This window comes from Gigantopelta aegis, unplaced genomic scaffold (genome assembly GCF_016097555.1).
Source record: "Gigantopelta aegis isolate Gae_Host unplaced genomic scaffold, Gae_host_genome ctg3296_pilon_pilon:::debris, whole genome shotgun sequence".
Taxonomy (NCBI): Eukaryota; Metazoa; Mollusca; class Gastropoda; order Neomphalida; family Peltospiridae; genus Gigantopelta; species Gigantopelta aegis.
The window spans coordinates 88379-105820 of record NW_024533267.1 but is presented as its reverse complement, the minus strand read 5'-3'; the positions used below and the strand labels follow the sequence as shown (position 1 = coordinate 105820).

Below are 17442 nucleotides of genomic sequence, written 5' to 3'. Positions count from 1 at the left end.
CCTACTATGCTCCCCTACTACCGGCGGTCCTTAGTGCCTTGGATCAGACCAGTTTTATTAGCGACAGAGGACGATGATGCCAGGTGGGTGCAGGGAAGTACACAGAGACTGCACCCGTGGAGGACGTTGAGACAGATAGGCGATGGTGTGGATAGCTCAGAAGACAGAGTCGGAGAAAACTGACAGAAAGGGTCGAAACAAACTAAAATCGTGGTAGAAATAGGAAACTTTTTTTATACATTAAGATAATGATAATTCCGTATTAACATCTGTTTAAAACTGGAAAGGTTTTTTTAATATATTAAGATGAAGATAATTCCGTATTAACATCTGTTTAAAACTGGAAAGTTCTTTTTTTTTATATATATTAAGATGAAGATAATTCCGTATTAACATGTTTAAAACTGGAAAGTTCTTTTTTATATATTAAGATGAAGATAATTCCGTATTAACATGTGTTTAAAATTAGTAAATATTTAACACATTTGTTATGATCTAATGTTTTTAAAGCATTTATTACACAACTGGTATTTGTTTTACAAAATGGGCACCATTTTTTATTATAAAATGGGCCTAATTGTATTAGGGGGGGGGGGGGGGGGTGGTTGCTGTTATTTACAGATGGGTACTTGTTACAAAATTGGTAGTTCTTTATTACAAAATTGTTACATAGTACAAAATGGGCCATTTATTATAAAATGGTCATTAACATCCGCTAAATGGGAGCTCGTACGCCTATGTTTTTTGTACGAGACATAAGTGTTATCTGGTGGTAGCAGAATAGGATACAATATAAATCGTTGAAAACTTACATAGCTGACAAAAGGCTCTCAGTTCTGTTGAACATTGTTTTGGTATAAAGCGCAGGTGTCCTGAATATGTCCTGTACACAGCAATACATTCTTGTATAGACGGGCGTTCAGAGTAGTACAGTAAGTCTTTCGCAAAATCAGTACCTAAACAATAAACATGAAACAAACACTATTTTAAACCAACAGGGTTTTCTTGAAGAAATCATTGAATTTGTTTATGCCTATTTTTTTCGAAATCAAGACTAAAGTCTACTGGCAAAATGCAACTATAAAATAATATTCCATTTTATTATTATGTTTCCTCAATGATTGCTATTGTCAACAAGATAAAAAGAATGGAGAAAAGAAATAAATATTCGCATACCCCCACACATAATTATACAAACCATAATGTGCACGTTCGTAGAGAGAGAGAGAGAGAGAGAGAGAGAGAGAGAGAGAGAGAGAGAGAGAGAGAGAGAGAGAGAGAGAGAGAGAGAGAGAGAGAGATATGCCTATTTCGTAACGAATAGAGTATGTAAGGTGGGGGTATACTTTTACTAGGGCAGTAGCCACATTTGGGCGATATTGTGACACTTTAGCCTAAATCACCACAATCGGCACGGTTGTACTTTAGGACCACACAAATTTTTCGAGAGAGGGTTGCTATCCGATTTTATATGTTAAGGTCAAGATCAAAATTCTAATTTAGTCAAGGTAAAATGATGTCGCAATACATGTCCATGTCCACTGAATGATGTTACATGCCTATTTCGGGTCCATTTCACTGGCGTAACCAAGGGGCTGGGGTCATGGCACCAACCAGACCTAATTTTTCCAACCACCTATCTGCGTGTCGCCTCATAAAACATCTAAAAGATCCGATGTGGGTGCCTACCCACTATAAAATCCTGACCACACCGATGGCCCAGTGTCTGGTTTATCAGAATGAGGAACATTGGTGAAGTAATTTTGAGATACTGAATTACACCTACAGGCAATATAATTAATTTTATTTTTGGAAAGTGTATTTTATTATGACATTATATATTTATTCTACCATGACTTTAAAAAATACTCGATTCTGATTGGCCAGTTACCTTAAATCCTAGATGATTAATAATGGAGAACAACCTAATATTTAATTAGGCCGCTTTACTCGCGTATGAATACAACGCGGTATTTACAAACATGTCAGCCGAACAATGGGGCACTTTTGACATCGGTACGCTTCAGGAAGTTTTTGATATAAATCCAGACTGGTTTGAAGAAGAAATGTATGTAGAGTTGCCAAAAGAAGACAAGAATGAAAGTAAGTACACAAACTGCAGTTTTAACAAGAAGAAATGGAAAAATAGCTGTATAATAATGTAGCCTAGTTATAGCAGACGATCGAATTTTGTTACAAAATGAAAAAGAAAATGACAGAATATCATACGTATTAGCTTCAGTTTCCAAGCCTTTGAATATTTAAAAATACATATGGGCTGGGATGTCTGAATTTTTTTTAATTGAGGATAGTAGGCCTAATGTGATAAAGAATTATTTTCAGAATTAAGAATGCATTAAACGTTGCAATTGGTTGACTTTTGTGAAGGGTGTGGGGGTGATTTATTAAATTTCAAACAAACGTGTTATTTATTCTTGTTTATGGATTTTTCTTTACATATGTTAATACAATAGACGAGATTAAATATTTGTTCCAAGTTCTACGGTCGTATGTATTTATTTATTATGTTTTTATACTGTCAACAGGTGTTGACATTTCAACATTATCGACATAAATAAAGTGGAACTATCCTGCCTGTTCACTCATATTCCCTCCGCGTATTAAAAATAGTTCTAACTTTGAATACGTTTTAATCATGGTTAACGCGTTCGGTTTTAAATGACATTTAGCGGTGTTAAATCCACGATAACCTACCTCGAAAATGAAATCAGAGTATGTTTATCTCCTAATTAACACTCATAATGTTATAACATACCAACATATTATTTTATTATATTAGTTTTTTTATATTTATATATTTGAACCCTTGTTGCTAGGGGACCCAAAAAGGTCTGGGCTTCATGTTCCATCCAGCTCCGCGACTCAACTCTGGAATATTAAATTGTTGTTTAGGACAATTAAGCAGCAATGGATTTTGATGCACTTAATCATAGACATGACAGTATACACCACGGCCTTTGCTTTGGCAGTCGTGGAGTACTAGATGCAAGAGACAAAACCCGATTTCATCGAGGGCGATCGATCCCACGACGAACCGTATCTCAGGCGAGTGCTCTACAACTGAGATACATTCTGCCTGGGTAGCGAGAAAGAGGGGGTGCAGATACACATAAAAACGGGGAGAAACGGTGGGGTAGAGTGAAGTAAATAGTGGTAAAAAGCAAAGTCGCCACTAAAGCAATACAAATGTACATATTTGCACCACGACTATAATCAAGAATTGCTGTTGTAGGGCATTACATTTTACTAGTGTTCGGTATTCTCTCTGAAAAAAGGTATTCGAAAATTCGATGGAAATGAAGAGCGAATATTCTATTACCCACTAAACAATAAGTGACTCACACTAACGTCTTTTATACAGTTTGAATTGTGTAACGAACGTTTAATAACCTCAAAAAGCAAGTTAAGACACATAAAAACTATAATGTGACTGGTAGCACACTAAAACAATATGAATGACAAAATTATGCGATGGGAACTAATTGGTATATAATGTTTTGTCAAACAGGGTTGGAAGTAAATTCCATTTTCGATAATGTATAAAATTGGCCTGGGCAGGATTTAGCTCAGTCGGTTGAATTCTCGGCTGAGGTGCTTGTGTCGCAGGATCGAACCACCTCTGTGGAACCATTCAACAGATTTGGGTTTTTTCTCGTTCCAACCAGTGCACCACAACTGGTCAAAGGCCATGGTATGTGCTTTCCTGTCTGCGGGAAAGTGTATATAAAAAAGATCCCTTGCTGCATTAGGGAAAATGTAGCGGGTTTCCTTTGATGACTACAAGTCAGAATTACCAAATGTTTCACATCTAATAGCCGATGATTAATTAATCAATGTGCTCCAGTGGTATCGTTAAATAAAACAAACTTTAAAATTGGACCCTAAAAGAGTTTGTAGTATTATAAAAAAAACACTGTTGTATAAATTGATTGCACAGATTGTGTTTTAATTCTTGTTTCCTGGATTTGAAATCGATTGATTCCCATGTTATCGACTATTCTTGTTTTATAAAGTTCAGCTACTCACGTTAGGTCACTACTAATAACCTTTTTTCTAAAAGTCGCGACGTGTTTTATATTTCCGACTGAATGCACGTGGCATTATCCATCTCATTTAATTATTTTTCGCTACAATCTAAAAACCTAAATATTCAGATAGTCGCAAATTAGCTAGTCAATATTCGAAACGAACACTACATTTTACCCATATCGAGGTCCATTGGTGTATAACAAACAAGAAACAAATTAAAAGATTTGAAACATATGTTACTGTAAGTATTCATAAAAGTGTAAAAACAAAACAAAAAGGTCTAGTAAACTTATCAAACCTGTCAAACAATCAGGTTGCCACAAAGGAAACGGATATTAGAAACATATTCTGACCTGTTATTCAGACTTTGATATATGCAGATTGCAACTAATTACTTCCTCTGTTCGGATTTCTACTGATATCCAACGTTCTTTCTCTGTTAAACGCACACAGATGAACATTGAAATAACGCCAAGCAATTGTCGGTTTCCCACCGGTAGGTGTTATTATCATTAGGTGTCGATTTCGTAATTGTAAGATGAAACGACAAAAGAAAGGTTTGAAAGCAGTTCATTAAATCTTCTACATCATGGAATCTCAAAAAACATATGCCTCATCTACTTTACCTTTTGTAGTCCGAGAGTGGGTTATGTTTTCGTAAACCAAGCTGGGATTGATTTGGACAAACCCCTCTCCCATTTATGACAAAGTAGAACAAAGGGAATGTTTGTGTATGGCCGCAATGACTTATTAGAGCAATATCATTGGACTCTTTTCTTTAAAAATGTATGAGTTTTTTCTGAGTCCATCAAGTTTAATGCAAACCCAATAGGTGAACGCCTGAATCAATATTTTTCACATTCCCTTACCATTTATCCATTTACACTTCCTGTTTCGCGTAAGACCAATCCAGTATAGTTTAGTGTTGGACCACCAGTTCCAACCATTACTATTAGAAATCACTGTCTGTAAGTGTTTCATAACATCGGTCGTTAATTTAAATAGTTTGTTTTTGCATGTATTCATAGCATGTCTCCATGTGGCTTTGTTCGTCGATATACACACGTTGTGGTCACATTCACGATTATTGCTGTCCAGTGCAGTTTCTGTTAAATAAATGTAATAAAAAAAATAATAAGCATAACCATGATATAACCAATGTATTTTTATCGATGATATTTTATATCGTAATCGGGAGAAAAAAAATCACAAAAAAATCCATAATAAAAACCTAAACAACAACAAAAAGAAAACACAGAAAACAAAAGTGAAAACAGAACAAAACGAAACAAAGAAGATTTTTTTTAAACCCACAAAAATACTAATTATAACGTATGTTTTAAAACTGATCTGCATGACACCCAAAACCCGACATAAATTTTTGTACTGGGGTGTCGTTAAACGTTTATTCATTCATGCATTTTAAATATATATTTTTTTTTAATCGTATATCTACGTTTTTACAAGTCAGAAGAATGTTTCGTTTTATTCTTCAGTGTCCACAATACGAACCTTTAAGAATGAAAGAAAAAGAAAGAAATGTTTTATTTAACGACGCACTCAACACATTTTATTTACGGTTATATGGCGTCAGACATATGGTTAAGGACCACACAGATTTTGAGAGGAAACCCGCTGTCACCACTACATGGGCTACTCTTCCGATTAGCAGCAAGGGATCTTTATTTGTGCTTCCCACAGGCAGGATAGCACAAACCATGGCCTTTGTTGAACCAGTTATGGATCACTGGTCGGTGCAAGTGGTTTACACCTACCCAATGAGCCTTGCGGAGCACTCACTCAGGGTTTGGAGTCGGTATCTGGATTAAAAAGTTCATGCCTCGACTGGGATCAGAACCCAGTACTTACCAGCCTGTAGACCGATGGCCTGCCACGACGCCACCGAGGCCTTTAAGAATGAAGTGTATTTCAAAATACTACTTCAAGCACTTAAGAGTTTGGAAGCAACAAGGGCATAAATAACTTTGGTAAACACTTACTGCAGGTGAATATAATTATATATCTATTATAATTGTAAAGTAATTTTATCTATAATTGTATCCATTCGTGTTACTGTTCATATTGATGATGGTATTTTCGAATAGAAAAACAAACTTTTGTTTACATATTTATTAATATTTTCGATGAAAACTGCCAGTGAAATAATATCTTAGTTGTATGTAGCTAGCTGACTGTTGGCTTCATGCATGTATATAAGTCCACTATATCATATGTTAATGTTTCTTTATATACTGCTTAATAAGTTGTAAAATGTAATGCAATAAATAACTTAACTTAAACTGCAGGTAGCTGTGAAGGCATGCACACACGAATCAGTCTTAGAACAGTGATAATATCAGTCTTGCGAAAAGTGATACAAGTCGGTATGTACTAACCAGAATGGTTTGGGAAGAGTAAGATGACCTTTTTTCAATGAATTAATGAATTGATGGATGAATGTTTGACGACACCCCATAATGACTTTTTGAATGAAATCCGTTAACTGAGGTCACCCTTTAGGCTGAATCTTACATGCGTCAGTAATAGACATATATTGAAAAGACACAATTTCTAACTCAATGTCTGCAGCAGTAAGTGCTTGTAAGTAAATTGCTATGCTGGTAGGAAAAACAACCAAAAATAACAACAACTCACTTGGACAAGCATAATAGAACTTGTTTTCACAGTTTCTAGTAAATGTCAACTTGTAAATATAATCATTGTCATCAGTTTCGGTGTACAAATATCCACATGTAGGTTGATTATGGTGATCAAATGTTAAATTTTGAGGTGCATCTGTAAAACAAAGCAAAACGCTAATGACACTGGGAGATTATATTTCAGACTTATTTTCATATTAATTATTACTGGTATTAATGATAAAACACAGTTGAAAAACGTATTTTCACCAAAACAACAAATTTGCATATGATTATAAAATGATATTGTTTGGTCATTTTAGAAATATGCTCGGGTGGATAGATTATGGGACAACAGTTTAAAATAGAAAACACCCAAAGCAACATTAATTGACGTTTACAACTCAATGATTACTTCAAATATTCTGTGTACCTGTAACACCACTGTCACACAAATGGTACCACGAATAATTGGTTGTTATATTAAATCTAATTTCTATTCATAGGAATTTTTTTAATCAAATGAAACGTCTGATGATAAAAGTAAATAAAACCATACCTACGTCATAAACTGTCATGGAGTTCTCATCACCACAGTACTGATCAAATGATCCGGGACATCTAATATTTCCTGAGTGGGTAACCGAAGGAGTAATCTTGTGCCTCAAACAATAACAATACCTGCCCTAAAGCACACATAAAGCATTACATAGTTTAATAACCAAAACGACAGACGGTTACTTTAATACATTGCTAAAGTGTCTGTACAAAAGCATTAAACCAAGAAACCAAGAAACATTCTTAGGACAGTAATTTCAGAAACTAATCGTTTTTCATTCATTTAGTTGCATTCGCTCAGTGGTAGCTATCAACCCACATCATACATACATACATACATACATACATACAGAGAGAGAGAGAGAGAGAGAGAGAGAGAGAGAGAGAGAGAGAGAGAGAGAGAGAGAGAGAGAGAGAGAGAGAGAGAGAGAGAGAGAGAGAGAGAGCGCGCGTTAGAAACGAGTTGTTTAAAATGTATCCATATTGTTAATATTTTACTTGTTTAATTAAATTACCTGCAAACCGACATTTCCATTCGAGCACAGTTTATGACACAAATACGGGTCATTGGCATTGATTATGTTAAGGGTATCTTCGTAACCTGAAACATTCAGTGATCCAATGGCCAAGAAAATGGAAGATTTGTCCTCTGAAAAGTTCAATCAGAAATTAAAAATTATGGGTTGACGTTTAGATCTGGATCAAACTGTTTTCATAATTGTCACTTATATGGTGCATTAATGGCCGGAATACTCCCAAGTCTCTGTTTAGTATATGGCAGTGTTATTGCTGTGTTGTGCGACTAGATTATTCGCAGATGACACTAGTTTAACAGCATCATCAAATGACATAACGATTATAGAATCTAATCTTAATTAAAATATACAAAAACTGCACAAATGGTCAAAGCAATTGCTAAGCAATTTCTATCCTGATAAAACGCATGTAGTATTATTTTCGAAAACTAATATTAACCCACTTCAAGTAATCAATTTGTGTTTTGGTATGAACCCTATTAACACATAACTATTTAGGTTTAACTTTTACAAATGATGGAAAATTTACAAATCACATTCAAAATGTATGTAACTCAGCTTGAGCTATGATTTTTGTTCTATTGGAATAAAAATACTCTGCGGATCGACAAAGACTGATGCAAATATATACGTTCATTCGTCCAGTACTTGAATATGCTTCTGAAGTTTGTGATGAGTGTTCAGTAATAGATTCTGAATATGTAGAAAACGTTCAACTTGAAGAAGCAAGGACAATAATCTGTCTACTATTGTTTGCATCGAGAAAGGCGTTATATTTAGAAACTGGTTTGGCTACACTCTCTGAACGACGAAAGGTCAAAACATTGTGTACTATGTTTAAATAATGAATGGTATGGCTCCTGACTTCTTTATTAGCAACGTCCCGTACCACCTAGGGTTGAACAACGTGTCCACTATAGCATGAGGAACAAAACTGATATATTAATCTTTTTTTCTGGAACAAATGTGTTTAAAGTGTCGTTTATATCTTCAACAAATGATCTTTGGAATAGTCTGAAAGCAAAAATATGAAATTGTGAACGAGTTTCACCTTTTACTAAAGGCAGTAGCACTGGATGTTCATGCAGAAATCGAAAAGAAAACGATTTACACACCAGATTAAGACATGCCTGTCGTACTTTAAATGCAGACCTATATCGCTGTGGACTTACTATGGATCTTTAATGTAATTGTGGACATTATTTGAAAACACATTAGTTCTTTGAATATCAATTTTATAATTAAATTCCCGTTACATTCATTACAATATAACGTCATCCCATTGGTCCAGACGTAGCAACAGGAGTTTGTTAATTGTTATAAATGAATATAAACAATTACGTAGTCGGGGAACGTCACATCTGATGACGTCATTTTATATGGGCAAGTTGTCTTATTGAGCTTTATTGTTTATGGGCCAAAACAATTCAAAATACAGTATGAAGTTGTAGTGCTATAATTAGCAAGTATAATTCAAATTTAATTATAAGTATTGTCTGTTATTTCTTTTGCGTTCATCTGGATATGAAAAACAATCATCCACAAACTTATGTAAGCACAGCTTCGCCGATTAACACAGATGACGGACACCTTAAATGATAATATCAATAAACAAATATTTGAGCATGTTCACAAATAAATTAACTATAAAGCGATTTGACTAAGAAACTTTATCTCGCTGTGTGGAATGATTTATTTGTTGTTACTATCATTTGCGTTATTACTAACCAGTTAGGCTGTCTGAGAAGATCCAATGAAAATGGATACTGTTAAACCATCGATTCATTATATTTCTTTTCCTTTTTCCGTTATGTCATTTTATTCAAACGTCTCTTATAAACGTTTACTTTTATTTATTGGTTGGTTTGTATTTTTATTGAAAATTGCAGTCACCATTATTGTACAATTTAATGTCTGTAATTGAGAGAGGGTCTCGTAAGTTTGATAACGTGTGCCCAAAGCTTTAGTATATATACATTACATACAATAACATGTTTTCAATCAAAAGCATAGAATATTAGTCTTAAAAATTAATGAAAAGATTGGTGATAATATTATTTTTTTAAATATGCATTGTTCCATGCTTATAATTATAACATGGTAGACACTCTTCTTTACAAAATATGTGCCACAGTAGACTTATGTTAGATACCTAATACTAGTGGCTATTGAATAGGCAATCATTAAACACTAAACTATGTTGACCCTGTCATTTTTTATTACCTGTCCACTTCCAAGGTGTATATACCTCCAGAGCACCAACCCAGTATTTTTTCCATGCTTTCATTTTACTTTTCAGTTTTTGCGGAATGTTGTTGTGCGGTAGAAGAATCCCTTTTTCGAAATCACATCCAAAGTTGGCTGCGTCCCACCAGGGCATTTTCTCAGTGATTTTATAGTCATCTTGCAGTGAATCGAAGGTAAAGTTTATCCAAGGAGCTAGATCAACAAAATAACACAAATACATTCTAATTGAAAAAAAATGTAACTTTTTCGCTCGAAATTCAGTTAAAATAGTAATTTGAAACTAATATCTCAAAGTTATTCAGATATCACTCTTAGATTATTTTCTCATTTCACATTTAACCTCGTCTGTGACTTCATCAAATATATACCCAAGTTTTAAATCGCACCATTCACCTGTTATTTAGTCCATAAAAGTTAAAGAACTTGAAAGAGATAAAGGTTTATGGAAATGCAATAACTCATTATGTGAAGATAAATTAAGATATTAGCAATAAAGGAAACAAAGCAAACTCTGGAACAATATAAAATTACAGATTAAGTTAATTAAATATTCAATAGATGGTCAGTCAGTATGGCAAATTGTATTATGAATGATTCGTGGTAAAACCGTTGTATATGCATCTAAAAAAGAAACTATTAAAAACGTGAAAAACAACTAAATGTTCAATTAGAAAAGTTAACAGAAAAAAATAAATGAAGTAGATGAACTTTTTAAGAAACAAGAAACAATTAAAAGTGTTAATAATCCAAATATTATAATTTGAACATATTAGTACTATACAAAGAAAGAAATGTTTTATTTAACGACGCACTCAACACATTTTATTTACGGTTATATGGCATCAGACATATGGTTAAGGACCACACAGATTTTGAGAGGAAACCCGCTGTCGCCACTACATGGGCTACTCTTTCCCATTAGTAGCAAGGGATCTTTTATTTGCGCTTCCCACAGGCAGGATAGCACAAACCATGGCCTTTGTTGAACCAGTTATGGATCACTGGTCGGTGCAAGTGGTTTACACCTACCCATTGAGCCTTGCGGAGCACTCACTCAGGGTTTGGAGTCGGTATCTGGATTAAAAATCCCATGCCTCGACTGGGATCCGAACCCAGTACCTACCCGCCTGTAGACCGATGGCCTAACCACGACGCCACCGAGGCCGGTAGTATTAGTACTATAAAGGCAAAAGGTTATTTTTATTAGATCTAGGTCAAAATTGATTGAAAAAGGTAAAAAGCCAACAAATTACTTTTTGAAATTGAAATCTTGTATTTTTTTTAATATTGCAATGATACGAAATGACGGTTGCTAGTCAATTCGTGCCATAGTCAGCTCGTACTTAATTTGGTCGTTTCGTACCATGGTCATTTCGTACCATTGCAAAACGTAATTTTATACCATAGTCATTTCGTACCCTATTAATTTTGTACCATTGTGAAAAGTCATTTCGTACCATAACTGAGTCATTTTGTGTCATAACAAAAAATTGTAATGTCAGCCGTGATATCACCCTTGTAGTGTCTTGTCTTTTTAATTTTGTCATGGTACGTAATTACTAAAATATCAAATCATTTCGTACCATAGTCATTTCCTACCACGGTAAGTTCGTAATAGATTAGTGCATGGCTCACACCGGAACACATTTGTAGTTATTGTAAGGGATATTATTTATATTAGCAAAAGACAAAAAAATTATAGGTAGTTATTGTTAGTATTTTTTTAATGGTTGTTGTTATTTTTATTTATTTCCTAACAGCACAAAGTCGATATAACAACAAAGCGACCCAGAGACAAACGTGGTCGTTGTAATGAGGTCTGACTGTATACATATATAACGTTTTTCGTTATTCCATATTGTTTTGATCCTTCTTTTGTTTTTTGTGTGACTACTTGCAATTTGTAACTGTTAACAAAAACGAAACACGTCGAAATTTCGAAAAGTAAATGAAAAATATTTTCTTGGTCTCTTATGTTGTTTTATTGTTTTTGACGGTTATATTAATTACCAGGACGTTGCTACATGATCAACGTAGGTGACAACCCATAGAAGTTGACAGTTAGTAGTAAATACCAAAATGAGGCTCTGGAAAATGGAAATAACAGTTGATGGGTATTATGGGTATCAATAACGATATGCTGCACAATATAACGTGTTCTGAATTTCCAGCTGTCAAAATAAAGTTACCCCCTCCTCAACAACATTGCATCTTCGTGGGGAAAATGAAAAAGAACTGCTTTTATGATATGGCCGATTCTCTGCTATATACTGCTACGAAATGATCAGGGTACGAAATGACTTTTCACAAATGGTACAAAATGACTAGGGTATGAAATTACCAGACAGTGTGGTACGAAGTGACTATAATTCGAAATGAAAAGGGTATGGCATGACTTTTTGCAATGGTACTAATTGACCATGGAGACGCGGGACGTAGCCCAGTGGTAAAGCGATCGCTTGATGCGCGATCAGTTTGGGATCGAGCCAAATCAGTGGGCCCATTAGGCTATTTCTCACTCCAGCCAGTGCACCGCGACTGGTATATCAAAGGCTGTGGTATGTGCTATCTTGTCTGTAGGATGGAGCATATAAAAGATCCCATGCTACTATTGGAAAAAAAAATGTAGCGGGTTTGTTCTCTAAGACTACATGTAAATATTACCAAATGATTGACATCCAATAGCCAATGATTAATAAAAAAATTCAATATGCTCTAGTGGTATCGTTAATAAAACAAACAAACAAACAAACTTTTAATTGATCATGGTACGAAACGACCAAATTACATATAATACGTTTTCTTAACTGATTGTGTTGGGGTTTTTTTTAAATTGCACACAAAAACAGCGGGTTTTTTTGTTATTCCCGAAAAACGTTTACTGGTTTTTATTTTATTCTTCGGGTTTTGTTTTGTTTTTGTTACATCAAATCAAATGAAAGTATTTACAATATTCTCAGAACTGGGAAGGACTTTATGTGTTTACAAATTTAATGTTTTTTTTCAGATTTGTTTGTGTTTGTCTTTAATTTATATATATTCAAATACCTTTGTTTTCCTTTCTAGGAAACAAAAGACTAAATGTAACTCTCAGTAGGAACGTGTGTCATGTTTTCACTGCGTTCATATGAAAGATAACCTTCATAGTTCATACCAGTGATTAGTTTATAAAATATAAATTTTCTGATGAACTGATTGTTATTTAAAATAATTGAAACACTCAGAATAATTTACAATTGTTCTGAATGGTACTATTTATAAAAATGCAGCATACCTATTGCTCATTGAATATAATAATTGAAGAAAAAAATCTCTAACGAAAATGTCTGTCCCCTCTCTGTCTCTTTGTAAATAAAACGTTAAAATATGGCTTGTACCACTAATTAACAGGTTGTGCCCCATCATTACAAATTGCCCCCCCCCCCCCCCCCCACACACACACACTTCAGATGGCATTCCAAAAGGGTCTGGATAGATATAATTATATACATGTGTACTATACAGTGTAGTTTGTAAAAATATTGGCCACAATATACAGAAAAAAATCATGGTCATTTTGTACCATAGTAATTTCGTACCATATGGTAGTCAGTTCGTTTAATAGTTATTTATGTTACAGAAAATCCTATTTATAACACTTGTTGGCAAATATATTTTCAAATGTGTGTGTGTGGGGGGGGGGGGGGGGGGGGGTCCATCGCTTGTTTTGTTAAATAAATAAGTAAACATTTCTGAAGAATTCTGGAACTTAAAAAAAAAACTTAATCAAGGACAATCTATATACAAAATATAATATAATGTCAAGAGGATGTTTACGCCTAATTATTGCACCATCAATTGTTTTCATCACCAATTAAACCTAAGTTAACTGCAATAAATTGATTACTAATTGTATGTTTTTATTTTGCAATTAATAAAAAATATCATAAGAAGTTGCATATTACATGTATCACTATACTGTATACTAGTAAGTGAACAATGAAATACACCCATCCACTAACAGGTACAAGTATCTACCATTCTATCATGGGACATTCTCGAAATAGCCTCCAACCCTTTTTAAAAAAAACATTTATTTAAGCTTGATGTTATTTATAAAGAACTATTTAAAAACAGTTGTTGTTTTGATTTTTATATCTGCTTATTCTCACATGTGAAGCTCATTGAAATAATAAGAAACATACTTTGGAAGCAGGTTATTTGGCAAACCCTACACAGACACTGAGCATAGAGGCTCGACTCGAATATTAAATGTTTCTGCAAATATAGTAGACAGAATCATGCTCCAAATCAGGTGATATTTGTTCAAAATAAGTATATATTTTTTAGGATCAGCTGCCCTATGCTTATTTGTAATGAAAAAATGTAATGCATTGCAACAATGCAAATTAATTACTGTTATAATTTTAATTACCGCATACCTGCTTGGTTGAGTGCCTGGTTACTATTTCATCCCAAACAATTCGCAATGATTGGTATATGAAACACTGTTGTGTGTTTTTATCTTATGCAAAATTGCATACGTGTATAAACAGACCTCCGAAAAATAAAGTGTCAGAAATACCCAATGTTAGATACTAAGTACTTAAGTACATATAGTTTAAGATGTGCTGATATGCCTTAAAATATATTATCCCCCCCCCCCCACTCCAATTATGATGATTTAAAAATAAGTGTAAAATATATTAAGCTACATTACAGTTTAATTTTGCATTTCAGATACAGAACCTCTAACTTGGTTTATATTTAAACTACCTGACGTCATTGTGTGTGCTTTGCCACATCGTGATGACGTCATATTTAGTACAGACAAGGTTTTTGGTTTGTTGGCGTCAAATCGTTCAATAGTAGTGTACGTTAAACCAATGCATGATAATTACTCAGTGAGAAATGAGAAATTATTATTTTTATTTTTCCCGTTATGAGTGCCTGCTGAGGTAATAACTTTACGTCTGCCGCGCTCTACTTCTTCATAACGGGCCTATGACAGTTCGTAAAGTAATTAAAGCACTAATTTTCAGCGATATTTTTATTATTATGATGTAATTACCTTTCATTAACCGATTATACCAAGAAAATATTAACTTGAGACTTACCGAAGCCATTATTTCTGTTGCACTCTGGGAAATTTGTGGTGACGTGTGTGTCTATGCTTAGAGTGGCATCTGCCGGTGATAGAACACCAACTTTTAAAATTGTAATTGGGTCACGGGGATTCCCATGGTATTTATCGATATAAGACCGGGGGGATTTTGGATATTTGGCATTATGTATTCAATATAAACTGCAGAAAACATGCTATCGGTTACTCTGAAAATCAGGAGTTAACATGTAGTGTGGATAATAATTAGTGAGTTACTACATTCAGTAACCAAATGTAACTTAAACACACACACACACACAGAGAGAGAGAGAGAGAGAGAGAGAGAGAGAGAGAGAGAGACAGAGAGACAGAGAGAGAGAGAGATTTTATTTACAGTTATATAGCGTCGGACACATATTCAGAGGAAACCCGCTATCGCCACTTCATGGGCTTCTCTTTTCGATTAGCAGCAAGGGATCTTTTATATACACCATCCCATAGACAGGATACCAGGGCCTTTGATGTGCCAGTCGTGGTGCACTGGCTGGAACGAAACATAGCCCAATGGACCCACTGACGGGGATCGATCCCAAACTGACCGCGCATCAAGCGAACGCTTTACCACTGGGCTACGTCTCGCCCTATAATAGATACGAATGCTGACTTGCTTACTTGCTTGTATTCATGAGAGAACATTTAATACACTGCATTACTTAGTGATGTATTTTTTATTTCAATGTGTGTGTATGTGTTGTGTCTGCGTCCGTGCGCGTGCGTGTGACATATAATTGGGTTGTGAACGTATGTAATGTGTGTGCTGACGTGTATGTGTATTTATTTGTTTTTTGTGTGCGTGCCTTTATATGTGTGTGCCTGTGATTGTGATTGTGCTTATGTGTGCCACTACGTGTGTGCGTGCGTGTGTGTGTGAGTTTACGTGCGTGCGTGAGTTTTTTCATAAATAATTATCACAGTTTTATGACACAGTAAGATAATACCCTAGGTTTCACATAACAGACCTATATTAAGTTCTAAGATACTCTGTTTTCTCTCCATACAGTCAATATCTAACAGAAACAGACTATATTGCTAATACCAGTATTTACTGACCCCAAATTCGACCAAACAAGGGCGGGACGCAGCCCAGTGGTAAAGCGAACGTCTCATGCGCAGTCGGTCTAGGATCGATCCACGTCGGTGGACCGATTGGGCTATTTCTCGTTCCAGCCAGTTCACCACGACTGGTATATCAAAGGCCGTTGTATGTGCTATCCTGACTGTGTCATGCTGTATATAAAATATCCCTTGTTGCTAATCGGAAAGACTAGCCCATTGCGTCGCAGCAGCAGATTTCCTTTCTCAATATATGTGTGGTCCTTAACCATATGTCCGACGCCATATAACCGTAGATAAAATATGTTGTGCGTCGTTTCTTCTTTCTTTATTTATGTTTGTGGCTGGATGTAGCTCAGTTGCAGAGCCATGGCCTAAGGTGATGGTGCATATAAAAAAGTATTTGCTATTAGAGGGTTTCCTCTCTATGACGGTCTCATAATGGCCATATGTTTGACATCCAATAGCCGATGATTAATAAATCAATGTGCTCTAGTGGTGTCGTTAAACAAAACAAACTTTCTTTCGTCTGAAGACTATGTGTCAGAATTACCACATGTTTGACATCCAACAGCCGATGATTAATAAATCAATGTGCTCTAGTCGTGTCGTTAAACAAAACAAACACACTTTCGAGAAAACAACTTACATAATTTATTTGTATGCCTATCTGACTGACTAACTGACTGAATGGCTAAGATGCTGCTTGGGCTGTATGATCGAACCCCCTTGGTTGATCCATTCCCTGATTGCCCTACGACCGGTATCTCAAAAGCCGCGGTATGTGCTGTCCTGTCAGTACATATAATATATCAGGTATCAAATATTTGACATCCAATAGTAAATTAATCTGATCTAGTGGTGTCGTTAAACAAAACAAACTTGAAACTGGGATTGACATACTGACTGTGTCTATCTTTTTTTTGTCCGTATCCACATGTACGTGCCTGCGTGCGTTTGGAACATAAGACGGACGTAGCGACGCATGGGTGGATATGACATCATATGTACATAGTATCATTTGTTAAAACAGAAACCAGAAATTAACTTACATAACGTTTCCTTAGTCGCACATACACAGAATAGCATAACACATATCCAAATACAGGTCATCTTGTTTCTCGCCATGACATTGTAAATGTTCACCAACCAGGAAGAAATATGGCGCACACTTAAGTTTTTATAACATAGCAGGGCCGTGCCCAGCCTACAATAA

General features: G+C 35.1%; 1 protein-coding gene across 1 annotated transcript; it reads right to left on the bottom strand.

Annotated features, from left to right (window-relative positions):
* Positions 1 to 812: 812 nt before the first annotated feature.
* LOC121392031 lies at positions 813 to 17442 on the bottom strand (the record flags this gene model as incomplete). Its single annotated transcript, XM_041523436.1, has 7 exons — positions 17279 to 17442; positions 10007 to 10222; positions 7763 to 7896; positions 7249 to 7375; positions 6706 to 6846; positions 4920 to 5156; positions 813 to 956 (listed from the first exon to the last, which is right to left on the bottom strand). Coding segments are annotated over exons 1-7 (1075 nt in total), but the record flags the coding sequence as incomplete, so codon positions are not given.